This window comes from Alligator mississippiensis, chromosome 5, assembly GCF_030867095.1.
Source record: "Alligator mississippiensis isolate rAllMis1 chromosome 5, rAllMis1, whole genome shotgun sequence".
Classification (NCBI taxonomy): Eukaryota; Metazoa; Chordata; order Crocodylia; family Alligatoridae; genus Alligator; species Alligator mississippiensis.
In genome coordinates, this window is record NC_081828.1 from 197,800,125 (window position 1) to 197,826,675 (window position 26,551).

At 41.9% G+C, this 26,551-nt stretch overlaps 1 protein-coding gene across 2 annotated transcripts in view; it reads left to right on the forward strand.

Moving 5' to 3' along the window:
• Positions 1 to 382: 382 nt before the first annotated feature.
• The window catches only part of PITRM1 (pitrilysin metallopeptidase 1), a 35,047-nt gene continuing 8,878 nt past the window's right edge, over positions 383 to 26,551 (forward strand). Inside the window, exons 1-21 of one of the 2 annotated variants that reach the window (XM_059729163.1) lie at positions 383 to 494; positions 1,016 to 1,124; positions 4,749 to 4,855; positions 8,218 to 8,369; positions 8,894 to 9,008; positions 9,087 to 9,183; positions 10,004 to 10,164; positions 11,291 to 11,417; positions 12,697 to 12,785; positions 13,395 to 13,523; positions 15,484 to 15,597; positions 16,002 to 16,098; positions 17,318 to 17,452; positions 19,322 to 19,460; positions 20,495 to 20,611; positions 22,037 to 22,169; positions 22,849 to 22,969; positions 24,064 to 24,140; positions 24,484 to 24,649; positions 24,792 to 24,892; positions 25,578 to 25,698. In XM_059729163.1, the coding sequence (XP_059585146.1) occupies positions 448 to 494; positions 1,016 to 1,124; positions 4,749 to 4,855; positions 8,218 to 8,369; positions 8,894 to 9,008; positions 9,087 to 9,183; positions 10,004 to 10,164; positions 11,291 to 11,417; positions 12,697 to 12,785; positions 13,395 to 13,523; positions 15,484 to 15,597; positions 16,002 to 16,098; positions 17,318 to 17,452; positions 19,322 to 19,460; positions 20,495 to 20,611; positions 22,037 to 22,169; positions 22,849 to 22,969; positions 24,064 to 24,140; positions 24,484 to 24,649; positions 24,792 to 24,892; positions 25,578 to 25,698 (2,454 nt within the window). In that variant the 5' untranslated portion in view covers positions 383 to 447. Of the gene's footprint in view, positions 495 to 999; positions 1,125 to 4,748; positions 4,856 to 8,217; positions 8,370 to 8,893; positions 9,009 to 9,086; positions 9,184 to 10,003; positions 10,165 to 11,290; positions 11,418 to 12,696; positions 12,786 to 13,394; positions 13,524 to 15,483; positions 15,598 to 16,001; positions 16,099 to 17,317; positions 17,453 to 19,321; positions 19,461 to 20,494; positions 20,612 to 22,036; positions 22,170 to 22,848; positions 22,970 to 24,063; positions 24,141 to 24,483; positions 24,650 to 24,791; positions 24,893 to 25,577; positions 25,699 to 26,551 lie in introns of both variants that reach the window. The other variant, XM_059729164.1, reaches the window with a different exon arrangement.

Here is a 26,551-nt window from a genome sequence, read left to right on the forward strand (position 1 = left end):
AAACTCCTCTCAGGAGGAGGGCAGTCCAACACAGCAGCAGGTTACCAGACAGGTGCGGGAGTCTCCGTCCTTGGAGGGTTTAAAGCCCCGGCTGGGCCGGGGTGATCTAGCTGCGGGGGGGCTGGTCCTGCCTTCAGCGGGGATGGACTAGACGTCCCGAGGGCGCCGCCAGCCCGCGCCTCCGCGCCCGCTCAGCCCCTGCCCCCCAAACAGCCGCCACCCGCCCGCCGCGTGGGGCCGCAGACAGCCGGACAGGCCGCACGCCTGGGCCCGGCCGGGCCTACCTGAGTGACGGGGCGGGGCCCGTGGCGCCTGCGCCAATGCGGGGCAGGCGGGGGCGGGGCCTGTGGCGCCTGCGCCAATGGGGGCGGGGCCGTGGCGGCGGCTGCGTGAGGCCCGCACAGGCCCAGCCCCAACTCCGACTCGCCGCGCCGGCCACGCGGAGCCATGTGGGGCCGGCTCCGCGCCGCGGGCCGCCTGCGCCCCCCCAGCCGGTAGGACGGGCCGCGTCGCTCCCCGCTGCCCTCCCGTAACCGCCCCGGGCCCGGCCGGCCCTGAGACCCCCGCCCGTCCCTCCAGTCGCATCCCGGCTCCGCGCCGCCCGGCCCGGGCTGTCTGCGCCCGGAACCCCCGTGAGCCCGCCGGGGTTGGGCTGAGCGGGGACGTTTGTCTTGGAGGCCGTGCCCCGCGCCCCGGGCTGTGCAGCGGCCGGCTCGCTCCGAGCTAGTGGGCGAGGTGCGGTGTCCCCGCCGCCCGGGCCGGCCACTGTTGGGCTTTTCCGCGCGGTGCTGCCGGGAGCCGTGCGGGGGCTCGGGCTCCCCTCCTCTCTGCTCTTTTCTAGGCAGGGCTTGGAGGTGAAGTGGGCACTTGTCTCCGGGGTGCTGTCTTGCATCACCCCAGGACTTTCTGCTACTGAAAAAACACAAACGAGGGGGAGGGAGAGGAAATAATCCTGCCTTTGCTGTTGCGATTTTTTTTTTTTTTTTTTTTTTAATGAAGGAAAATGTCATTTCAGTTTCCGACCCCTCAGTCACAAGTCCTGGAGGTGGAGGAGCAGTTCTGTTCATGAAAGAGCCCTACAGTACGCGATAGGTGAACAAATCCACGGGTTCACCGTACAGCAGGTACAGGGTGGGCTTTTGACTCTGTTTCTTATTGTGCCTGTTTCGTATTCGAATCATACTTTCCACTGAGGTAAAATATTGGTCTGCAAAAATTAAGACGGAGAAGCTGGCTGGTAAGTGTAGATCTTTACGCAAGGGTCTTGGGCCTCAAATCGAAGCAGAGCGCACCCGGGTTCCCAAACGTTGTCTTTGTGTGTAAAAAATCTTTAGGCAGTATGAACACAAAAATGCCACCCTAATTTGATGTTACCAAAGATATTACTGAGCTTATACACTTCATTCTCACACACAACAATTTCACTTTTAATCATCAACACTTCCTCCAGATGATGGGAACAGCTATGGGCACTAAAATGGCCCCACAGTATGCCAACCTTTTTATGAGCCACCTGGAAGAAGACTTCCTCAAGAACTGCACCATCAAACCCTTGCTGTACTTACGATATATCGATGACATCTTCATCATTTGGAGTGAGAACCAGGAATCTCTAATTGAGTTCCACCAGAAATTCAACAGTCACCATCCCTCCATCTGACTTTCTTTAGAATACTCCAGCACCAACATCCCTTTTTTAGACACAATGATCAGTATCCAGAAGGGTAAAATACAGACCACAGTATACAAGAAACCCACAGACCAACACACATCTGCACAAAAGCAGCAATCACCCAAAACACACCAAAAAAGCTGTGATATACAGCAGATACCACCACATCTGTACTGAAGAGAACACCCGGGATCGCCACCTCACCAATCTTAAAAAGGCTTTCACCCAGCAAGGACACTCCTCCAGAGAGGTAGATCGCACGTTTGAAAGAGCCACCTGGATACCATGTGAAGAACTGCTGCAGTACAGAAGAAAAACACCCACAAATCGCACACCGCTGGTTATGACGTATCACCCATCCCTTGAACCTGTACAGAAAATCCTCAAACAATTGCAACCCATGTTAGAAAAAGACCCTATTCTTAAAAAGATCTTCCCAGAGCCACCCATCCTAGCCTTCAGACAAGCACCGAACCTCGCCAACCTCATCACCAGAAGCAAACTTCCTCAAGCCCAGAACACACCAAAAGCATCCAGACCGTGCCATGACAAGAAATGCAAAACCTGCCCCCACATCTCCACCACCCCCACAATTACTACACCCCACAACAGAGCCAGCAGCATCCCAGGATCTTACAGCTGCACCTCCAGAAATGTAATATACCTCATCCAATGCACCAAATGCCCTGATGGAAAATATGTAGGAGAAACCAAACAACAACTGCGCACCAGAATGAATGTACACCGGAAATCTATCAAAGACAGAAACACCCAATTACCAGTGGGGGCACATTTCTCACAAGAGGGCCACTCTCTCCAATCTCTCAGTCCTGATCCTCAAGGGAAACTTACAACACTTCCCAGAGACGAGCCTATGAGCTCCATTTCATCAACCTGCTGGATACTAGAGATCAGGGACTAAACATAGACACTGGATTTTTGATACATTACAATCTGCCTGGCAACTGACTCCCCAGCCCAGCCCAGCCCAGCCCCTGGCTTCTTTACTTTTCATCCCATCCAAGAAGAGCACACACCAACTGCTGCAGCTTCCTTAGCCTGACGAAGGGTTTTTGAACCCGAAAGCTTGCTTAATAACTATTCTCCAACCATTTGGGTTGGTCTAATAAAAGATATCAAATTCACCCAAGGAACCTTGTCACCCTAATTTGAAGCATTAATTCTGCCGTGTTGTTTGAGAAGCAAACCACAGTGAGTTCTGTGTAAACATTGGAAGAAGAAATTCAAGTCAAGGGATGTGTGCAATTTGCTAAGTCCAGTAGGCTTCTCTTGTGGTGATGTTGTAGTAGAAGTAATCGTGCTAATATTACTAATATTACTAATACTAATAAATAGTAGTAGGCAACCACTTATTCTCTGGATCATGGTGTACATATCAGAGGTCTAGTCAGATGCCTGATGAATCCATTTGTGCCCGACGAGCCCAATTTGAGATAAACACAGCTTGTTATAAGTTTCACAGATCTATATGTCTAAGTTGGAGTCCAAGTTTGCAGCATGCTGCTTTCTTCTTTCTTCCTTGCTTTGCTTCCATTCTCTGGATCAAAGTACTTCATGTTGAGCTGCACCCGATGCCAGATGTTCCCTCCAGATCAGACTGGATTCTGCGCACTCCTCCCACTCTTCTGTGTTGATTGTTGAACAACTTCGTATCATTTTTACACACATTGTAGTACTACTGTAGAGGGTGACCCCGATTTTCTAGGTCTGTCTCAAATCTCATTATACAAAATGTTCTTGGGGATACGGCCTTCTCCTATTCTCCTGACATACCTGATCCATCACAACCTGCACTTCTTGGTAGTAGTTTCTAAGTGTGTCAGTCCTGCATGCTCCAGCACCTCTGGTTGGTATTCTTTCTTGCCACTTTATTTCAGGATCTTATGCAGACATTTCATGTGGAAGTTGTTCAGTCTCTTGATGCGTCCAGCAAATGTAGTTCATGTTTCTGAACCATAAAGCAGGGATGACAGCACACAAGTCTCATAGATTTGCATCTTCACCTTAACTGATTAGCTTGCTGTTATTCCATGGATGTTTTTGTAATAGCCTGAAATTCTTAGCTGCTTTTCTGATTCTGTTAGTCAGTTCAGTCTGAAGGTCAAGATTCCTGCTGATCGTAGAACCCAAGTAGCAAAAACTGTCAATGACACCAAGAGATTTATCCTCCAGAGTGGTATTGGGTATTAGTTCTTCCAGCCCTTGGTACATGATCACAGTCTTCTTGAGACTAATTGCCATTCCAGAGCTCTTGCACGACTCGGAAAATGTACCCAAGAGATTCTGCAGGGAGATTGGCTGTGGGCAACCAAGGCCATATCGTCCTCAAACAGGAAATCTCTCCAAACTAGTTGTTTCACCTTGGATTTCTCTCTGAACCTTGCAATGTTGAAGAAGCTTCTACTGTATCTAGTTTGGTCTGAAGATAAATGCTATCAGTGCTGTCCTTAAATGTGCAGAAATGAAAAGTAGATGTTAGAGCCGAGGGGCTAAGACATCCCTGTTTCACCCCGTTGTTGATGTCAAAGGTGTTTGATTCTTAGTTTTCCTACACTACAGTTGCCTTCATACCTTGATCTAATAAGCGAACAAGGTTCAGCAGTTTGGGGCAGACAACCCAGTTTCTTCAGAACAGTAAAAATGCCCTGTCTGACTATATCAAAATTTGTTTCCTCTTATTAATATGTTACTCGCTTTCAAAGTTTGTAAAAGCAATATGTAAGAAAATCCAATCAAATGAATGCACTAATAAAACTTTCAAATGGTTGCAACATAAAATAGCAAAACACATAAGTTATAACTTGATTTCTTTTGAAACCTAAGTGGCTGACTGACAGGTTTCCAACTGCTTTACTTTACTGAAGTATCAAAAGATACAGTATGTTCATTTTGAAACAGATGGACATGTCTTCTATGTCTGTTCATGACCTTAAGTTCTTCTGATGTTTACCTTAGACACATCTAGAATTAGAAGAAAAGCAAGATGATTCTTTTCATAGTGTTCCTTATTTATCTTACCTAAGTTCAATAATTTATAACAGAGGTTTTCTTTTAGGTGACAGCTGTTCCTGAGCTATTCCTAACTGCGGTGAAACTTAGCCATGAGGATACAGGAGCCAAATATTTACACGTGGCACGAGAAGACTCCAATAACCTATTTAGGTATCGTTGTGATGTATTGCTACGATCAGCAGACAGAATTTGTTAATCTGAGTGATGACAAATTATCACTGGTTATTAGGGGTGTCTAAAATGGGTCGTATTCAATTTGGATTTGGCCCAAGTCAGGGACAGTGATTCAATTAGTTGATTTGGACCACTCTTCCCGATTTGATTCTGCTGAATCTGAGGATTCAATGCTGATTTGGACAATCAGCAATTCAGCCATAGACACAGCTTTAAATGTTTTTTCTACACACCTCGAAGTACCAGGTGCGGCTCGTGAATGCTGTGCTGCTGGAGCGTCCCACAGGGCTCAGCGGTAAACCTGGAAGTGGACCAGAAGTATTCTGGTCCACTTCCAGGTCTGCTGCTGAGCACACTGGGGGGCCCCCCTATGTACCCTGCTCGACAATCAGCCATGGGGAGACCCCGGGTGGCTCCCCCCGACCCAGGAGGCGAGGCACCAGTTGTCAGGGTGTGGGGTGGGGGGGGCCATGCTCTCCCTGGCAGACCTGGAAGTGGACCGGAAGTGCTTCTGGTCCACTTCCAGGTCTGCTGCCAAGCGTGTTGGGATCTCCCCTCCCGGGCTCCTGTGGGATGCTCCATCCACCCCAGGATCACAGCTTTCACGAGCCACGCCTGGTACCTTGAGGTATGTAGAAAAAACGTTTAAAGCTGTGTCTAGGTCTGAATCCCCAAATCTTTCTGAATCTCTCCGAATCGATTTGAAGAGCTCCAATTTTATTCGGAGAGATTAAAGGGTCTCCCAATTCAATTCGGATTCAGTGATTTGGCCACCGAATTGGGCCGAATCTCCGCCGAGTCAAATCAGGGACCAAAGCTTTGCACAACCCTATTGGTTATGGTTTTTCTCAAGGTGGCAGAGAAAATAGCTCTGAGTTAAGAAGATACCCATATATTGATAGAACTACTTTTCAGGGCATGCTGAATGTCATTCCCTGGCATTACAGTGTGTGGTAGTGTCTGGTGCATTTCACTGCTAAAGCTGGTGGCCTGTGCACTTGATTTGAGCCAGGGATTCTGCTGTGGATTCCTAGAGAAGTCAGTTGAGTTAATTCTTGTCAGGTCTATGTCCTAGCATGGTTCATAAATGTGGAGTTGATGTTGGCCAACTTTGTTGATAGCAGCCAAATCTTGAATTCATAAAGATGGCAGTTACAGGAGTTACGCAGCTTTAATTTGGTTAAAAATAAAATACCTTTGTTTCACCATTTTTTTTGTTTGATTGTTTGTTTGTTTGGTTTTTTACAGAAGCTTCTGGCAACAAAGTTCCAGGGTTTTATTAGATCTTTGCTGAGGATAGTAGGTTTCAGCATTGGCCATTTGGTTATTGGTTTTAGAGTTGGCCATTGGTTCTAGTGTCTGCCATTTCAGAATCTTCAGAAAATTTGTCACAAATTACAAGGTCCTTCAGATGGTTCCAGCATTATTGTATCTTGCTTTTAGATGTCCCTTATGCAGAGTCAAGGTTGGAAGGACCCTGACCTCTTCCATCTACGTATTAGTTCATGGTTTGCAAACATTAATTCAGCATGATAATAAAGAATGGTTTATTAATACTTTCTTTCTAAGAACCTCAGCTTCATAAGATTTAAATCAAAATCTTATTTTTATCAAAACTTCATTTCCCCTTTGTTTTACAGTTAGAAAAAAATGAGTTCAGTTTTTCAGCAAGGAAAATTTTAGAGGTGGTCTGTTCAAATCCCGTGAAAGTAACTTATTTTGGTATAGCTTCTGTTTATTTCTTACAGTTATAAATAAAATCAGTAATGAACCACTTTTCACTGGATTTAAAAGCATCTATATAAGGGAGAGAAGGTTGCATTGATTTAACTTAGTCTATCTCCAAACTCATTTTGTTAAATTACAACCATTTTCACATGTAATCAGGGTTTAATTTGTACACCCCCCTCCATTTTGAAGTTAATAATAAGTATTAGACGTGCACTTTACATCAGTCCGATATTGGATCGGTACCGATATAAAGAAAACTGGCAGCATTGGATATTGACCTGATGGGGCCGATAATTTGGCTGATAAATGCCCATGCTGCACGCAGCCACAACGCATCACAGGCAGTGAGGAGCAGAGCTGGCAGTGTGGAGAGCTGCCTCCAGCTGGTAAATCCAGTGTGGTGGAAGGAGTGGGGAGGGAAGCATGGGGGTGGGCAGATCAAGGCCCACCCCACAGTGAAGGGTGGGGGCAGAGGCACGGGCTGTGTGGGGTGGGGCAGGCTGCAGCCAGGGCTGCACAGGGCTCTTCATGGTGGGAACTGGCAGTGCTTGGAGCATGCTGTGCCAACCCCAAATTCCACTGCCGCTCCACTCCCAGTGCCCCCGCCAGCTGACCCGCGCAGCCGGCTCTTCCTGGCATATGGGCGGAGGTGGGGTGTTGAGCCAGAGCTGTGCCAGGCAACTAATGGTGGGAGCGCGGGGGGCAAAGAGGTGGTGAAATTTGGGGTGGATGCAGCATCCTCCCAGCACTGCCGGGGCCTGCTCTGAGCCCAGCCCTTGCTGAGAAGAGCCCCATGCAGCCCCAGCTGCAGCCTGCCCCGCTCTGCAGATCCGGGGGCACACGGACTCCCCCCTTTCCTCCTGGGGTGCAAGCAGCAGTGGGAGCTGCAGGCCTCCCTCCCCCCCTCAGTGAGCCGCAGCTTTGGCCTCCCCCACCTGGGCAGTGCCTGCCCCTGCCCACTTCCTCACTGTGGGGGGTGTTGATTTTGTCCCCCCATGCTCCTTCTCTCTCCCCTCCCCTTGCACCACACCAGACTTACCAGCTGGAGGCAGCTGTATCAGAAATCAGGTCGGTATGGGCCGATATGTCTCCTTTAATATCGGCTATCAGTATCAGCCCCAAAAGTATATCTGTGCACCCCTAATAAGCATGACTGAGTTTTTGAAGAGGAAATTACTTTATGATGTCACCATTAGCCATTATAGTAGTTTTATTGCCAGCCTTTGATACAAGAGTTGTTCTGCAAGTTGCTTTTTAATCTCAGTATGTACATATGTACTGAAGAATTCCATATCTTACATATAACAAGTCTGTTCATTGTCAGGCCACTGATTTCATAGATTTCATAGATATGAGGGCTGGAAGGGATCTTGGAAGATCATCGGGTCCAGCCCCTGCTCAAGCTACCTTAATGGTGAATGTAGTTGTTACCCTGTAGATAAAAATATATATATTGCACATGTCTCCTAGTTGCTCCAAAATTGAGAGACCCCTTTAAGAGACTATACTGCCTTTTATATAAGGCTAAACTTAAAAAATAATAGTTGCACTGTCTTTTGGTCAGAAAATCATTATATTGTATTTTTTTTTTTTATTTTTTTTTTAAGTGTGCAGTTTCGTACCACTCCAATGGACAGCACTGGCGTCCCACACATCCTTGAGCATACTGTTCTTTGTGGCTCCCAAAAATATCCCTGCAGAGATCCCTTCTTTAAAATGTTAAACAGGTCACTGTCCACTTTTATGAATGCATTCACAGGTGAGGATAAGATAATGGATAGTATATAGTGTAATATTAATTATCCTTGTGATTTCCTGAAAAAAGTCCCTCATGGAATTGAAGATACTTGTTTTGACATATTAAAAATCTATGCATAACTCTATGCAGATGTCATTGGTACACAGTGACTGAGGGATCCACTACCTGGTATTACATTTTGATAAAAAAACAAGTAAGCAGTTTAACAAACCATGGTAAAAAATACTTTATTCATTTGACAAATATGGATTAGTTCTTACATATTTGTTGCTTCAACAGAACATTTACTCATATGCTATGGATATAAACAATGTTAGAGAAAAAGGGTGTTACTAAATTATTAGAACTTTGCTGAGGGTTGAAGGAAAACTATCCCCTTAAACACCAAAAAATGGGCGCGTGAATAAGTAAGGCTCCATGTTTCAGCTAATTGTACAGACAGTAGAACTTAAAATTAAGAAAAGATGTATGCTATTGATTGCTAAAATGCTTTGCTCATTAATATTTATTTCATTTGTATGCAGCCAGTGATTATACGCTCTACCCTTTTTCCACACAAAATCCTAAGGATTTTCAGAATCTCCTATCTGTGTATTTGGATGCTGCTTTCTTCCCATGTCTACGACAGCTAGATTTCTGGTAAGACTTTAGAATTCAATGTGCATGCAAATATGAAGTGTTAATCCAATACTTACTTTATATTTTTGATTTTTATAGGCAAGAAGGTTGGAGGCTAGAACATGAGAATCCATATGACCCTCAGACACCACTAGTCTTCAAGGGAGTTGTTTTTAATGAAATGAAAGGGGCATTTGTAAGTTCTGGATTTTTTTTTAATTCTCATTTGGTAATTATAAAGTTCAGTATGAGTAAAGAAAACAGTTAATCTGCAAATTATCTACTTGTTTATTGCATTGAGTTTTAATAGCCCTAGTCTCCTAAAGTTAATTTCACAGATACAACAATAATACTGGAGGTATGGTGAATAAGCTTATTTTTAAGGAGCTTATGAAAAGTTTATTTATGCAAGCATAGTATTTTAGTGGTACATACTGAGTGCAGACCTACAACACAGCTAATAGAAAGTAATTTGCCCTGGATTTTAATCCATAATAAACATGACATGACCAGCACTCCCAGGCTGCCTGTCTGTAGTTGGCATGATAGTGATCCCTTCCAGTATGTGACTTGGCTTTCACTGAGCAGGTGACTTTCTTGGAACACAGTTCACTAGGAGACTGGACACATGCATTCTGGTAGGAACTTTCTCATGTAGTGACATCGTCATGCATTGTTCAACGGGCAACTCTAATCCATATTTGAGTGATTTACAAATTAACAAGACTGTGATCATGGGTCCACCCCACTTGTATTACGTAATCAAATCAGTTCACTATATAGGCATGTCACATCTTTACCCACTATTTCCTTTCTGTCCTTTTGAGCAAAAGTTGGAAATACAGGATTGCAGGACATGGCCAGTACAATATTACAGTAACCACATATTCACAATTAGTATTAAGTCTCTAAGGCTACAAGCTTATATAAGGATGTTTGATAAAGGTTTTAAGATCAAGTTCTATTGTTAAACTTCCACTGATTGCTCTACTAATTTGTCTTTTTTCCCCTTTAAGACAGACAATGAGAGAGTATTCTCACAACATCTACAGAATAAACTCCTTCCTGATCACACTTATGCTGTTATATCTGGTGGAGATCCCTTGAATATTCCTGATCTTACGTGGGAGCAGCTTAAACAGTTTCATGCCAGTCATTATCATCCAAGCAATGCTAGGTATTTTAAATTGTTGTTGTTGGCTTAAAATACTAACTCAGTGTATAATCTTTTTGCTTTATGGTAAGGGAAACAAATACCTATTTATTTCAAATGAGGCATTAGTGTTTTATGAAGTTGGGTAGGGAAAAATTTGTACAGACCTGAAGAAGGTGTATACACTTGGGGCTTTTAACTTGTACATCATTCAAATCCAGCCCAACTTGGAAGTTAAAAAATAATTATTACAAACTGATGGCTCTTACTTCGCCTGTCTGACACAAGTTTCTAACGGTAAGTGTTCACAGAGCTTAAACAGTAGTCTTGGTGTATTTGACAAAGTGGGTATAGAAGTTAGTGACTGGCTTGATATAGAGATTTTGGAGATGATCCCTTCAGATAAGAGATAAAGGGTGCAAATGAGGATTTGAACAGTATTGATTCTGCCTTCTTCCATATAAAATTTGTGGGTAAATAGAATTCAGTTGTGAAGGCTGTCAGTTCAGGGATCATTCATGGAAATCAGGTTAGCATTAAAACCCATTCATCTGCACCCTACTATGTTTGTGTGCATTTTCTTCATCTTTTTTGTAACATACAAATGCAGACTTTGATCCTGCAATAGGATATCCATCCATAGACAGCTCCTGGTGCTTCTTTAAAACCCTAAGTCAGTCCCTGGTGCTCCATGCAGGTGAAAGGGTCTGTCTTTATAGATCAACTTCAGGTTTGGACCAAAGCTTATAAGCAATTTGGGGCAGTTGTCATTGTGAGGTGTTAATTAACCTTGCTACTTTTTCAAAATTTAGTATTGGGGATTTGGCTTCTTGGATTATGTTGGCAATGCGCACATGTATTTCTTTTTAAAGATAATCTATTATCGTTTTTAGCCTCATTTGACTTCAGTTCATAACTGAAGTCAGAACTGTTGTCTTTAAATTGTATTTCTGTGGCAGAACTTTTTAGTGTAGTTTTTGGTAAATGTATTGGTCTTAAAATGCACTTTTACCTCTGTGTGTTTGTGTGTGTGTGTGTGTGTGTGTGTATAACTAAAATATACTACATTTAACTTCATATATGGGCTTTATTGCTGCTAAATTATGTATGAAGGCTAGAAAATATAATCCTGAATTTGTTTAAAATACAGGTTTTTCACTTATGGAAACTTCCCGTTGGAGCAACATTTAAAACAAATTCATGAGGAAGCATTGATTAAGTTTCAGAAAATTGAACCTAACACTGCTATTCCAAAACAGCAACTCTGGGATAAGCCTGTAAGTAAATAAATACTATGCGTCAGTGCTGTTCAAACTTTAAGCCCTGTGGGCTGAGTAATGCAGGACCAGTCTTAGATCAGGCCCTGCATCATATCCTTTTGGCCCTACATGCCTGAATCTGGGCCCCACACTGCCTCCACCCAGCTTGAGTGCACCTGGGTCAGCCCCATGCTGCACACCCCTATCAGGCCCTGCGTTCCCAATATAACATGCGAGGCAGTGCTATCCAGCCCATAGGGCTCCCCACAGGTCTGGAATTTTGACAGCTGGAGATTGGCCACCACTCCCCTGCCATCAACATTTTGAAACGGTGGAGAGCCTTATGGACCAGATGACAGAGCCCTGCGGGCTGCGAGTTGAGCTGTGTGCAGTCAGCCATTGCATTACAGTAACTTTGTATTAAGACTGGCCCCAATCCCTTTCAATTTACAATTGCATGTGAATGGTTTTAAAAATCGTGTATTTTGTCAAGTTTTAAAAATGTTCCTATTTTTTTTAGCCTTAAGACAGATTTCCACAGTCAACTGCTAGGACCTGCTTATTATATTTTTAGGTTCCATGCTCTTTAACATCTTGAAGGTTAACAAGTTAACTAGAGTCTTGATTAAGCAATCAGTACATAGGACTGCTAGTTGAGATTCTCAGGTTTATTTCTAACTCAGTAAGAATCTTGATCTATTCTTTGAAACAGTAAGTCCTGAATGGTCTTTCACCCAATCCTACTTGTGTATTGCTTGATCCTTTCTTTCTCTGTTCCCTCACCTATTTAAAAAAAAAAAAAAAAGTGCTTACCTCATGCAGGCAAGAATAAACAAGTATAGGGCAATCCGAGTCTCATCTGGGATGGTTTTTAACTCTTAGTTTGCATGGGGTTGCTGAATTAAAAATGACCTGTTTGGCTGATTGGTTTACTTCGAAAGGTGCTGCTTCTCTTCTCAAACATAGCTGCAGTCCTACACAGCTCATTGGAGAAGCAGTGCCATTTCAAATAAAGGGCACTGCCAACTGGCAACACTTAAGTGGTTTTGCACAGCTGTTTGTTACAGCTGTCAAACTTTGGGCTAGTTCATAAACCATTATTTGCGTAGGGGAAGGTAATCCTGGTTCTACTGTGTGGTATATTTATGAGTTTAGAAAATGTTAAATGAGTTACTTTGTAAAGTGTTTTGAAATCCTTGGAAAGAAGATGCTGTAGAAATGCAAATTATTATTCACTACTATTGTTTGTGTGATCTGTTTTAAATAGCCTTACTCTGATTTTTGTTATACCTGACAGAGAGAACATCATGTGACATGTGGCTCAGATTCATTTGCTTCAGATCCTACTAAGCAGACAACTGTCAGTGTCAGCTTCTTGTTGTCAGAGTAAGTGTATCAAAAAGGAAATTCTGGAGTGAAGAATCATGTTAAACTTGGATTTTCATGACGGTTGTATTTCATGCCCATTAATGATCTCCATTTCCCAGTTGACAAAACATCCCAATTAAACTATTACTCATCAAAAGAATTTAGTATCAGTAATTGATGTATTTTTAGCTGCTTTCTGCATAGCGGGTGGAATTAAAGGAGGACATGCATCTGTGACTGTTTTGTGTAAACCATTGGCTTACTATTTTTCAGCTAGTGTTGGCCTTGTGCAAACTTTTTGATAGTCTACATACACAGATGTACATCAAACTTTTGATGTCTACATACACAGATGTATTTTGGGCCTAATTCGTCCAGTAAAAAACCTTTAGCTGCTGGTAATGATGCACAGGATGACGAGAACTCAATGGGGACGTCTGTGCCAAGGCTGAGGAAGCAGACCTGGAAATAATGATCCTGCCAACCCTGTTCCCCATCAAAATTCCTAATAGCAATGAATATTACATCAGCTGTCATTGAATTACAAGATACACAGTGCCTCACTGCACTGTTTCAGAGGGAACTACACTTTTACATTCTTAGAAAACATTTTTTTTTTTTCTTTAGCATTACAGATACTTTTGAAAACTTTACCTTAAACCTGCTGTCGTCCTTGTTGGTTGATGGACCTAATTCTCCCTTTTATAAAGCCTTAATAGAGGCCAACATTGGTACAGATTTTTCTCCTGATGTTGGGTAAGTGTTACAATTCACTGTACATCACAATTTAATAAACAGTTTCCGTAATATTAGTATTGTTATAAAATTACTCTTGGGCAAAATTAACTCTTATATAAATAATTTATTTGAAAACTATAACACAGATCTTCTGCTGTATTCTGTTTACTACAAAGAAACAGTGAAATACCTTAAAATGGACATTATAGTTAGGCAAGATGAACATGGGCCGACAGTGTGGGGACGCGGTCAGGAAGGCCAACCACACCTTGTCATGCATCCACAGGTGCATCTCGAGCAGCTCCAAGGAGGTGATCCTCCCCCTCTGTGCGACACTGGTCAGGCCGCAGTTGGAGTACTGTGTCCAGTTCTGGGTGCTGCACTTCAGAAGAGATGTGGACAGCATTGAGAGGGTTCAGAGGAGGGCCACCTGCATGATTGGGGGCAGCAGGGCAGGCCCTACGAGGAGAGGCTGAGGGACCTGAACCTGTTCAGCCTCCACAAGAGAAGGCTGAGGGGGGATCTAGCGGCGTGTTACAAACTAGTCAGAGGGGACCAGCAGACATTGGGGGAGTCCCTGTTACCCCAAGCACTACCAGGAGTGACTAGAAATAACGGTCACAAGCTGGCAGAGGGTAGATTCAGACTAGACATCAGGAGGCACTATTTCACTGTCAGGGCAGCTGGGACCTGGAACGAACTTCCAAGCAAAGTGGTGCTGGCTCCTACCCTGGGGGTCTTTAAGAGGAGGTTAGACAAACACCTCGCTGGGGTCGTTTGAGCCCAGTACTTTTTCCTGCCGTTGCAGGGGGTCGGAGTTGATGATCTGCTCAGGTCCCTTCCGACCCTACCAACTATGAAACTATGAAGATAGTCAGAGACTATTGTGTTAGGTTACAGTAACGTTCTGACTTGTGATCTAATTCCCCCTCCCCTCCCAAGTGTTTTCTGTTTTATACTTTGCAGTAAGTAGGCAGGAATCTCTTGTTCAATATCAGAAACTACTTTATCTAAAAGTGTGGCCACACACAGCCTTTTCAAGGCCGTGCACTAGGAGAGGCTGGGGCGGGAGCCTGGCGTGGGCTCCGCTGGCTCCGGGGAAGTGCTCCTCTCCCCCGCATCAGGGCTGGGGAGCAGAGCACTTCCCTGGAGCTGGCAGAGCCTGCGCCAGCCCTCCCACCCCAGCCTCCTGCCCTCAGCCCCCTTCGGTAAGTGTCCCATGCCGGACCGAGGCGGTGCTGTCACGGACCCGCTGCTCCTTAGAGGGAACGTTGATAATGTCCCTCCCTTCTGTTTGCAAAAAGTCATTTAAGAAGAGCCTGAACTAATGAGAGAGGCTTTGTTTTCCTGATGGGTTGATAAGCTTTATATTTTGATAAGCACCCTGCTGGCTTGCTGAGCAGTGTGAGAAATGACTGGTTTGCAATGAATGCAATGCCTCTCAATTTGATGCAGACAGTATGAAGAAGCAGGGAAAGGGAGATTGATAAGCTAAGTATCATCAACAGATGAATGCAGTCCTCCCTTCCCCCACCCCACCCCTGCCACCCTTTGCCTCAGACTCCTGGCTGGGGGCTGGATGCTGGGGGCTGGCAACACTCCTGCCGCTTGAGCAGTGAGGGGGTGGGGAGCCTGACAAGGCTGCTTTCCCTTCCCCATCCAGGCACACCCCTGCTGGGGACTGTGTAGGCCAGGGTGGGGATTTAAACCCCTCCCTAATCATAGCGTCTTGCCGGGGCCTAGCCATGACCCCTGCCTCGGCTCAGCATGTGAAATAGAAGGGAGGGCTCGCTCTTGCACCCCCCGGCTTCTAGCCTGAACCACTGCAGGCATGTGCTTGCATTTCCTGAATCAAAAGTTGAATGTCTATCCACTTGCAAATCAGTTCAATCTTTGCAGGTTAGACTTTTTGTATTCATGAACTCGTTAATACTGAGCTTGTAGTACCTGCAGCTGGAATAAATGTGTTTTATTCTAGGTTTAATGGCTACACAAAAGAAGCTTACTTCAGCGTGGGTCTGCAAGGAATTGCTGAGAGAGACATTGAAACTGTCAAACAAATTATTGCTAGAACAATTGATCATGTTATTGAGTGAGTAATGTTAAATTCTGCCAGATATTGAAGGATTCCTTTAGCCCAAATTATTATTAGTAGGTGCTGTTGAAAAATATACTTTTAGCATAAATTTATGGGAACTGCAATGAGGTAGAGGTGTGCTGTAGTTCAGTACTCTTAACAGATCTTACCCCACATGTCTCTCCCACCCTGAATACTTTTTTTAAATACTTACCCTATTAATAGTGTGCTGATCACAGTAACCTTCAGAGGTTAAAATTATTAGTGCTATTTCACTAAATTACTAGAATTAAATTTGGAAGAGTCTCATACTGTGAAATGCTAACACTCTCATCAATATTGTATTTTCATTTTTCCAGCTTCATTGATGATGATTGGTGTTTAATGGGTATAATATTTTATTTTCTTTTTGCCTGAAGGAAAGGTTTTGAGGAAGATAAGATTGAAGCTCTGCTTCACAAAATTGAAATCCAGCTGAAGCATCAGTCTACTAGTTTTGGGCTTTCCTTGACATCAGTAAGTTCTTTTTTTCTGAGTAAATAAAATATCTGTGTCCATCAGAGTCTGCATACTTGGGGTCTTCATTTTTCAGGATTTCTCTTGCAAAAGTCCACTGAAGTATCTTCCTTTTATCGTCTTTGTTTTTATGCTTTTCTTCTGTCCTTCCCCAGGGATAGCCCTAAAAGTCTGTTGGTATTGTAATGTCCAATGTAGGGGCCAGTCCTATTTTCTTTGTGTGAGTAGCTCTGCTGATGTCAGTGGGATTGCTTGCTTCAATAATGAACACTTTTATGGGAGGTGGGTGCTGAAATTGTAGGCTTGGGGAAGGACCTTATACATTTGTAAAACTTCTTGCACTCTTGATGTAAATAATAATGAATATTGGTCCCATGCTGGAGCTGTGCTGCTATAATTAGAAATCATAGATAACACAAAATGTGTACCTGCTCATTCTTAAAGGAAGGGTATAAACTTTAATAAACAACTTAATTTTGGTAGAAGATTTAGGAGAACATTTTTCTTTTGTTTATTTTACATCCATTTTAATGCAGTTTGATTCAGTTCTTGACCTGTTTATTCCCCCAGTAAACAAAAACTTTTAACAAAAACCTTGCTAGTACTTGTACTGCATGGATTGATTGACAGCTTTAAATAGCACTTTCACAGAGGTTACAAGGAATAACCCCATCTACTCAAGCCCTAATAAGGTGTGTGTGTGCATCCCTGTCAGACAGAAACAAACAAAACGGACTCAGGAGGCTTTTGTGTGTGATCTCTTATCTTTAACAATAGTCCGTATTGTATTTTGTAATGAAACACATGATTTCCTTCGGCTAAAAAAGTCAGGAATGTTTGGAACCTGATCTCTTATAGCACTGGTGGATCTGTTTGTCTTTTTCCATGCCCTTTATCCTGGTCAGGCTAAAATACTTATACTTTTAAAAGTGATGGTTTTGGCAAAGAGTGGGGAAGAACATACCAATTGCCCTCACAAAATGTGTATAAAACTTGTAGTGGCAAGTCGTCTTTGGGAAGAATAAAATTGCACTTTTTCTTTAATTAAAAAAATTATATCACTTATACTTTATAATACAAATCGAACATGAGTGTTTAGTGCATTATAGAAGTAGTGAAATCAGCAATGATTGAGTTGTGCAATATGCATACCAATTCTTAAATGTCTATATGTGCAATTAAATGTCACATTGATCTACTTTATCTTGTTAATGAAAAGTACATAGCCTCCTGTTGGAATCACGATGGGGAACCTCTAGAACTTCTGAAGGTTGCAGAGAAAGTGTCTCAGTTCAGACAGTGCTTGAAGGAAAATCCAGCATTTCTTCAAGAAAAAGTTAAACGGTATTTTAAGGTAAGAGACTAGAGGAGAAAACTTAACTTAATTTGTGCTGATTATACCTCTTTGTTATGGTATGGTTGTGGCCATTTTTAGGCATTTTGATTTTTTCAGAACTGAAACACCCATTATTGGAGGTAGCTTAATATCACTGTAATTTCGTGACCTTTAAAATTAAGACAGCTCTAAACTGAGGCTCCAGTCCCTGCCCCCGGTATTAAAGTCCTGGGATGAATGCTGGTGACCAAGGTGCCACACACCATCTTCAGTAAGTTCATAGATGTTAGGTGTTAGGGTCGGAAGGGACCTCAATAGATCATCGAGTCCGACCCCACAAGGTTCAAGTTGGACCTGTCTCTCTCCTTGAACATTCTGTGGGTTCCCCATACAGTTTTCCTCTACTTACTGAAACTGAATGAATTTAGCCAGAAGATTTAAGTCTGGTGTTTAATTCCTTTTCTTTTCTATTTTCCTCTGTTTCCAAGCCCCATGTTGTTTCAATTTTTATATATAATATTGTAGAGGCCTTTAAAACATCTGGGGTGCTCTTTAACACATTGAATTGTGAAACCTTGCATAAACTAACCAGTGGTCGTGGCTGCACAGTAACCGGAGTTACTGCACGGTAGCGTCGCCAAATGGCATTTAGGTCACTGCAGATCTTATTTCACAGTAAGAAAATGTTCTTCAGATGGTCACAAGCAGTGAGACACAGAGAAATTAGCTGAAAACTGTTTTCCAGAGAGTAACTGGTAAAGGTTCCTGAATAGTATTTGGTTTTCGTACAGAAGGAGTGCAATATGATTATTGGAATATCCTTTAGAGCACAGTTCTCATGAGTTTAAAAGAGAGAAATCTGATCTTCAAACTAGAAAGTCATGATGATGATACTCCCAGAACAGGCATTCTTGTATCTGAAGTTTCTCATCACAGTGTTTACTTTGTGTATGTAATAATAGTTTCCTAAGAATTAATGTTGCCAGTCACAGGAAAATCAGTCCATTTTTCTTGGTGTTTGAGTTTTACCCAGCACAGCAGGAGAGAGAGAAACACATACAATAGGAAAATGCAGTTACCAGGCCCTGAATATGGGTAGTAGGTCTTGGAAGTGGAAACTATTTTGAATCCATATTTTGAAACAGGCAATATTCAGGTAGTTTTCCTTTCAGAGCCTTTCAGTATTGTAAAAGCTGGAAGCTGTTTGAATAATTGTGTAATTAAAACGCCACAGTATACAGTGGAGCCACAAGTTTATAATAAGGGGGCATTTAACAGCAGCGCTTCCAAAGTAGAATTTTTGGAGCGAATGACACCTCTGAGGCAGTATTTTGGGGGTCAGTACAAAGATGCTTGCAGCTTTGACATCCCTTGGAGCTTAGCACCACCTGTGATATCCACCTGTGATCTCACCTGATTGCTCTTGAGCCAATCAGTCAGGTTGTGGGAGGTGTCTGGAAAAAGGCTGCAGGATCTTATTAGACTGGTAGTTATCTTAGATGCAGCTTCCAGAATGTTTGCCTCTGTGGCCTGGTGACTGTCTTACATAGCCAGTGGTCTCGTTTATATTGATTTAATTAGGCCAATGGCCAGGTTGACATTGAGGGATTGTTTGTGTTTATAGAAATTTTGCAGATGGTTGTTCATGCTGGTTCTTGTAGCTGCCTGCATCTTTTTCCTACCCTTTGAGTATTCAAAAAGCTCTTTTTAAATGCAAAATTCTGCCTAAGTTGCTTCTATATAATACTTTCATAATGATCTGAAAGCACAGTAATGCATGCAATTTAGTTATGGCAGTAACCAAAGATCTAGGTAGCTCAAAAAAAAAAAGGGAGGAAGTCTTCCTTAAGCTTAATAACATTTTGTTCTGGGGATGTATTTCTGCAGGATAATCCACATAGGTTAACTCTTTCAATGAGTCCCGATGAAGCCTATTATGACAAACAAGCCAAAACCGAAGCAGAAAAACTGAAACAAAAGGTCAACGCTCTTTCTGAAGAACAGAAGAAACAAATATATGAGAAAGGTTGGGATCTTTTGAGACTCAGTTTTAGTTGCTGCTTAAAAAATGCAGCCAGTTGTTTAGTTGGTCACTTGCAGAGTATTGTAAATACTTTGTATAGCTGAAACCCACCAACATTTATTAATCTGTTAATTTAGGAAAATATGGTAAATTTTATTTAATTGGATTTAAGGATAATCAATATGGGACTCACTCCCATCCTGGATTCTGAGGGCTTTTAAGGGTAAGCAAAGAGACCTCTGCTAGGCTTCTTGAGAGCTGCTGCTTCATTACATTTTCAGTTCCTTTTGCTTCTAGAAAGCCCCTTCATAACATGAAGTGAATGAAGCTTGTAGTGCTGCAGTTGTTGTTTATAATCTACTCCAACCTACTCCAGGCAGGTTGGAAAATATTCATAGAGAAAGAGGCAAAAAAATTACAGAGGGATAGTGAGAGATTGTTGCAGAATAGATAGGAGTCTGGGACTGGGAGGAAAAAAATTGATCTCTTTTTTTCCAGCAGTCAGATGAGCTTGTCTGCATTTTAAAGTGAGCATGAGGGATATTAGGCAGCCACAATCCAGGGGCTAATAAAACTTAATGTTTTCAAAATGAACTAGAAAATTTAGTTCTACAACATTGTGTATGAACTGTGTGGACTGAGGGTGATGCTTCACTTCTCACCTGGAGATCTTTGTTGCCCATGTATTGTCCCATGGAGCTTGCTAATGGTGGCCAGATCTTTCTATTTGACTTCTGCATAGTGGGTGTCCAGTACAGTTTCAAGCACCGAATCTCATACTGTTGCAAGAAAAGTTAAGGAAAGGAGCTGTTTGTTCTGTTCATGACTATGGTCCTGGATTTTCCATGGTGAAGATCTGAAATAAGCATTTTATTAAAATAGAGTAAATCATTTGAGAAGGCTGTTGAGGGTGTGAGATATCACACTGCTTGCTACTGTAATGGTCTTTACTTTACTTGTAAAATGAATAGGCTTCAGTAGGTTGTAGGCAAAATGATAAATATATATTGTCATTCATATTCTACTTTCTTCATTAGGGCTGGAATTAATTGCACTTCAAAGCAAACCTCAGGATACTTCCTGTCTCCCAGCTCTAAAAGTGTCTGACATTGAGCCCATGATCCCATTAACTAAGTTGGAAACAGCATTTGCAGGTTAGTGCAACTCAAGTCTTTTGTAAAAATAAGGGACAGCTCAACTTGTTAGGTGGGGCATTAGTGGGAAATGAAGAGGATTGTTTATGCATCTGGGAGTATTATGGTTTAGAGTGGAGGCTTTTCTCATATGTGCCAAAGTACAGGTTGTTCTGGTAAGTTGCCTGCAACACTTGGAATGAATGAATAAGTAGGGAAATGTTTCCTGCTTTTTCAAGACTTGTCTGCAAATTACATTTCTTCCACCCCAGTGGATTCACCTACATTTTTCTATAGTTTTACCAGAATCTTGAAAATATTAGGCTGCAGAGGATTTTCAGTGCGAGCCTTCCAGCAATACAGTAGCCTTCAAGCTGTCATGAAGACTAGAACTACAAAGTGTCTTGGATTCTAAATGTCCTGGTTCTGCCAAAAGTCAGAGTAAAAAAGACAAAGCATTCAGCTAGGTAGAAAGAACTGAAAGCACCAGATCGAATAGAAAGGGGGAGAAAGAAGAATACATTTCCTTTTGTATCCACTTGCTGGCACATGACTATAATTTTTCAGTTCCAAATTTTACAAAAAATAGTACAGCATTGCATTGATCATCCAATGACTTGTACAGAATTCCAAAAGGTAGTTGTTTCTCTTCTAAAAATTTAAAAAGATTGCCTTCAGAATGTAAATGAGACCAATGTGCAGTTGGGACCAATGTGCAATTTAGTCAGCATGAATTGTAGCACTTTGCTTTAATTCCAGATATTTTTGTGTAGCATCAGCAGAATGTATTATAAAGAGCTGTGCACCGTCTGCTTCAAAAAGGTAAAAGGACTGCAGTTCTGCTCCCAGAGGAGTGCCTCAGAGAAGTTGGCTATTAGTAGGGAGATATTTTGTGCTAAGCTCAGAAATGTTAAAGATGATCCAAGTTGTGCCACGCTTTGAACACTGCTGGCTTTTTTAACTTGCATAATTGTACTATGTCTGTTTCTCAGTGAGCATACAAATTTGTCTACTGTAGATCCTGCACCCAAGCTTTTGGCTCCTGTATTCTGAAGGTTTATTGGTTTATAGCAATAGTTTCCACCCCTACCTTTCTCTCCCAGTGTAGAGATAGTGAGGACATGAAGGGACAATGGCTTCCATTGCCTTTTAAGAAATGATTTACCCTGCCATTATTTGAATGCTTTTTCCTTCTAAAATTGTAATAGTGAATGATCTTTCTGAGGTTAGTTCTGCTAACTGATAATCATTTTATCTAGACTAGAAAACTTTCATTCAGGATTTGGTTTAATATCTTCAGTGAATACAGGAAGCAGCCTCAAATTATCTTTGCAATATCAAAAGTTAGTTCTAAAAAGTTACTGTTTTGTTAGATATGTAAGTTAATTGTTAGAGATTTTGTGTCTGCAAAATGCGGTGCAATTTTCTTTGTCTTTTTATTCATAGCTGACGAAGTCCCTGTCCAGTACTGTGCGCAGCCAACTAATGGGGTCGTCTATTTCCGAGCTGTTTCCAGCCTGAATACGCTTCCAGAGGAACTCAAACCATATGTGCCACTCTTCTGCAATGTCATTACTAAGTAAGATATTTGCTGCATTTGAAACACCTTGAGAAGATGGGTTACACTATACTGGAATAGCTAATATTGATGGACAACAGAACAGTTTTAATTTCTGCTAACTTCAGAAATTATTACCATCAATAGACCGCTGACATCCATCAGCAGTTCTCATGGACCGCCACACATATTTATTATTCAGCTTTATTTGAAAAGATGGGAGGGGTGTTGCGGTTGCGTGCCACTTATCATGCACTAAACCCAGTGCATGATAAGTGCACATAATCGCAACATCCCTCCCATCACAACACCACCCATATAATATACCTATTTTGTTTAGGGGTATGTATCGTTCACTACATTATTTCACCAGTGTATTGATGATTATCTTAATCTAGATTTTTTGTCTGCCTGTGCCCTTAGCTGGCAAGCTAGTAATCATTTTTATATATCAACTACACTGTAATATACCCTTTTGCATTTTATAAATGTGTTTTAATTGAACGTCTCTATTTGCTATATTTTTTAAAAAATCTGGTGTTTTATTAATAATATTTGTACACTTCATAAAGTTCTAGATCACTTACCTTGGAGGTTAAATTATGTTCATATTAGGCAAAATGGAGCACTGCTTTCTAGGGTATCCTCTGGCTTTACCATGTGATTGAAACTAGAAATATATTTTATTTATTTTTCACAGAATGGGATGTGGAGCCCTTGATTACAGAGAACAAGCCCAGCAAATAGAGCTGAAAACTGGAGGGATGTCCGTTAGCCCACATATCATTCCAGATGATTCACACCTGGATGTATATGAGCAGGTACATCATACAAATCATCGCAACAATATTTACTGTTGTATTACAGTGTCAGCGGTGTAGTTTAGGATGAATCTAGGTTTCCACATAAAATAGATACTTGGGACAGAATCCTATATTGCTTTATGCCTCTTAATGGCACACTGGCAAAATTAGAATCCCTCTTCATTTGCACATGCTGAAAATAAAATGGTGGAGGGTGAGGACCCTCTTGTTTTATTCCAATAGCCTAGTGTTTAGAGGTCCTACTTATCCTAGTTACCTTCTAGACCACCCATTGCCTGAAGAGGATTTGAACCTGCATCTCCTGTTTTCCAGCAAAATTCTTGTAAGTGATAAGTTAGGTATTATCTAGGTCCCTCCAGGCCTTACCTTAAGGATAATGTTGGACACAGTTATCTAGCTTAAAAGAACATCTATTTTTTCAGCTGAATCTCTTACCGTGGTGAATAAATGCCTTAAGAAGTCCCCAAAACAAAACGTATCATTATTTCCAGAAAAAGTATTGTTGGGGTGGGCCTCTTCTGTGTTTAATATATGTACAGCACAGTGTGAATACAGAGTTAGGAAATACTTGACAATGTGAAGATTGTTAGTGCTAGGACTAGTCCCTACAGCCCAGTTCAAGATTTTTCTTAATGTCACCCTGTTCTGCTCTTCTCCTTTTCTCTCCATTTATACTGCATGCAGGGGTTTCTTTCCCTTGGTGTGTAGAGATTGGGTTAGGTACTCTCCTTTGACCAGTTCAAGCCTTTCTGTCTATCTTTTCCGCATCCAGCTACCCTCCAAACACACTCTAGGTAAGATGAGCTGCCCTAGAGCCCCCTTCCCTGCATCTTGCTGAAACACGGGTCTGGGTTTGCCCTCTGGTGGGAAGTTGGAGCTTTGTAACTACGTCTCATGTCTGACTTGCCCAGTTAGTAGTGGACTCCATAATGAGACATCTCTTTAATTGTAGTTCTGTGATGTGGACTCTTAGGGCAACACCCCAATGCTACTGTCAGACAGGATTATTACACATTCTTCAGGTCATTGCTTTAGATGTGCTCCGTTGGTTTGTCCTGTGTATGAAGTCTTTTTTTCATTTTTTCCTTTAGGGTGTGCTCTTTTCATCTCTGTGCTTGGATAGAAATCTGCCAGACATGATGCATTTATGGAGTGAAATATTTAACAAGTACAGTGTATTGTTTTTTGTGTTTTGGGGCCCTCCTCTCTTTCCCTTCCCATCCCTTCTGTTCTCTCTCCCTGCAAGCAAAACCAACCTGAGTTCCTACATTTGAGTTTTTGATATGTTTTAATCTCAGTACACTCAAAAGCCGATCATTCTTCAATGAATAAAATAGATGCAGGCTATTTATGGAACTTGTGAGGATGAAGAGTTTAACTGTTTAAAATCAATTGGATTATGTCTGCATAAGAGCTGCAGAATTCCTATTCATTCCATTGTTCCTGTGTCTTAATCTTTTTTTAATGAATTTTTACTTGTATAGTAAATGAGGTCTTTCTATCTCTTATAGCCCACGGTTTGAAGAAGAGGAGCATTTTAAGGTGCTGGTTAAGATGATTGCTCAAGAGCTGTCAAATGGTATTCCTGATTCTGGACATCTCTATGCTTCTGTTAGAGCTAGCAAAACCCTTACGCCTGCTGGAGAGTTACAAGAAATGTTTACTGGGATGGATCAGGTGAAGGAGGGGATTGTTTTGTTGTTGTTTTTTTTTCAGCTGATGCCGACATCCTCTAGAATTGTAATACTGTGCTTATTTTTGCTTATTTATCCAGTAGCTGCTTATTTATTTTATTCTGCTTTTTTTCTTCCCTGTTTAGGTGAAATTGATGAAGCGAATTGCAGAAATGTCTGACGTTAAACCAATATTGCGCAAGCTTCCAAGGATAAAGAAATATTTATTAAACAGTGATAACATGAGGTGAGATTTCTGCTGTCATATCTTTTAGGCAATGGAGTGTAATACAGGGAGAAAAGTTTCTGTTTCTATGTGAAAATGGTGAGATTTTTTGAATCTATGGGGTATCGGTATCATGAGAGAGGAGAGAGAATTCTATAACTAAAATGCTCTCGCCAGATGTCTTAATTCCTGAAGTAACAAACCTGTCTTGAAGCTGCTAAACTTCAGGATATTATTTAGGGTTGGGGGGGAAAGCCCCCTATATGTACAGGTTTTATTTAAATGCAGGAATCTGTGGTAAAACCTACATATAAACCTAAATTGAGACTAGTGGAGTGTTCAAATATTCCATGTGACGCTTATTTTCCATAATGTACTCATCTGTCCATGACAGAAATACCAGGTTGACAGTTGCTACAGAGTTCTGAGTCTCAAGCTGTTTTGCCGTGCCAAAGGAACAAAGAAAATATTCTTTCCATGTGTCATTAAGCTGTTTCGGTATATTGTGGTTCAAATTGTTGGTGCCTTCCAACTTACTGTGGTTTAGTTCATTACCAGAACAGCCTCCTTTGGCACAGAGGTCATCAGCAGTTGGGATGATTTAGAGCTTTTTTTTTTTAACTCGTATGGGGAGGCTAAATGATTAAAATTTAAAGATTGTCAAAAAGGGCAAGAAACATGACTAATTGCAGATGTAATTCAACAGATGTTCAGTGAATGCTACACCTCAACAGATGGCCCAAGCATCGAAAGAAGTAGAAAAATTTATAAAGGGCATCACTAGAAGTAAAAAAGAGAGAAGACCTGTTCGACCCCACGTGATTGAGGTATGAAGGAAGATTTGGTTTGTGAGGAAAATGAATCGTTGTAAAGTAGCATTAAAGCATAAGTCTAATATGAACCACGTAAACAGAAACAAATGATTTTGGCAAGTATGAATCTTGTCCATGCAAACAAGCTTGCATCTTTTCAAATTGAAATTAGTGTTTCTGTATGTAACATGTCCCCAAGACCATTTGTCTTGAGTCTTTACCATTTAGCTGTTTTACTGAAAATTACATCATTTGTGTTATGCTGGGCCCTCTAGCACCAATCTAATGGTTTGAAAGTTATGGTTTATAATGCAAATATTTTTAATGACCGTGTCAATGTTTTTGGGGCTGAATGTTGATCTGCAAGGCCAAGGTGAGTTGTTTTGTTTGAAGGGTGGTAGAAGGTTGCGGGGGAATAGAACTCAGCAGCTGATCACAGAGCTAGAGTAAAATGCACTTCTTTCTGTTCCTTGTGGGCCTAAAAGCATTTGGACCTCTGTTTGATTATACATAGACAATCCAAGTGTTAGGACTTCTTGAAGTATTCAGGCTTTGGTTGGTCAGTAGAAAAACCTCTCCTAATCTCAGGCATTGGGTAGCAAGGAGGAGTTTTGAACCCCTTCTTACCCTTCCTTTTGCCACTGGGGCAAAAATCTGGTTGATTTCCATAGAAGTTGTCTACCAGAGAGAGACTCGGTATCAGTCAGTGTTTCAAAGCAGTTATTCTCACTCCCTGGTTAGGACAACTAGAGAAACACTTAGCATTCCCATTTGGGCAGGGACAGATCTGCAGTGCGAGTAGTACAGCCTTAGGCACATTTAAGACTGTGTAGTAGTTTTTAAGGGCTACCTCCAAGAGACAAGCAGT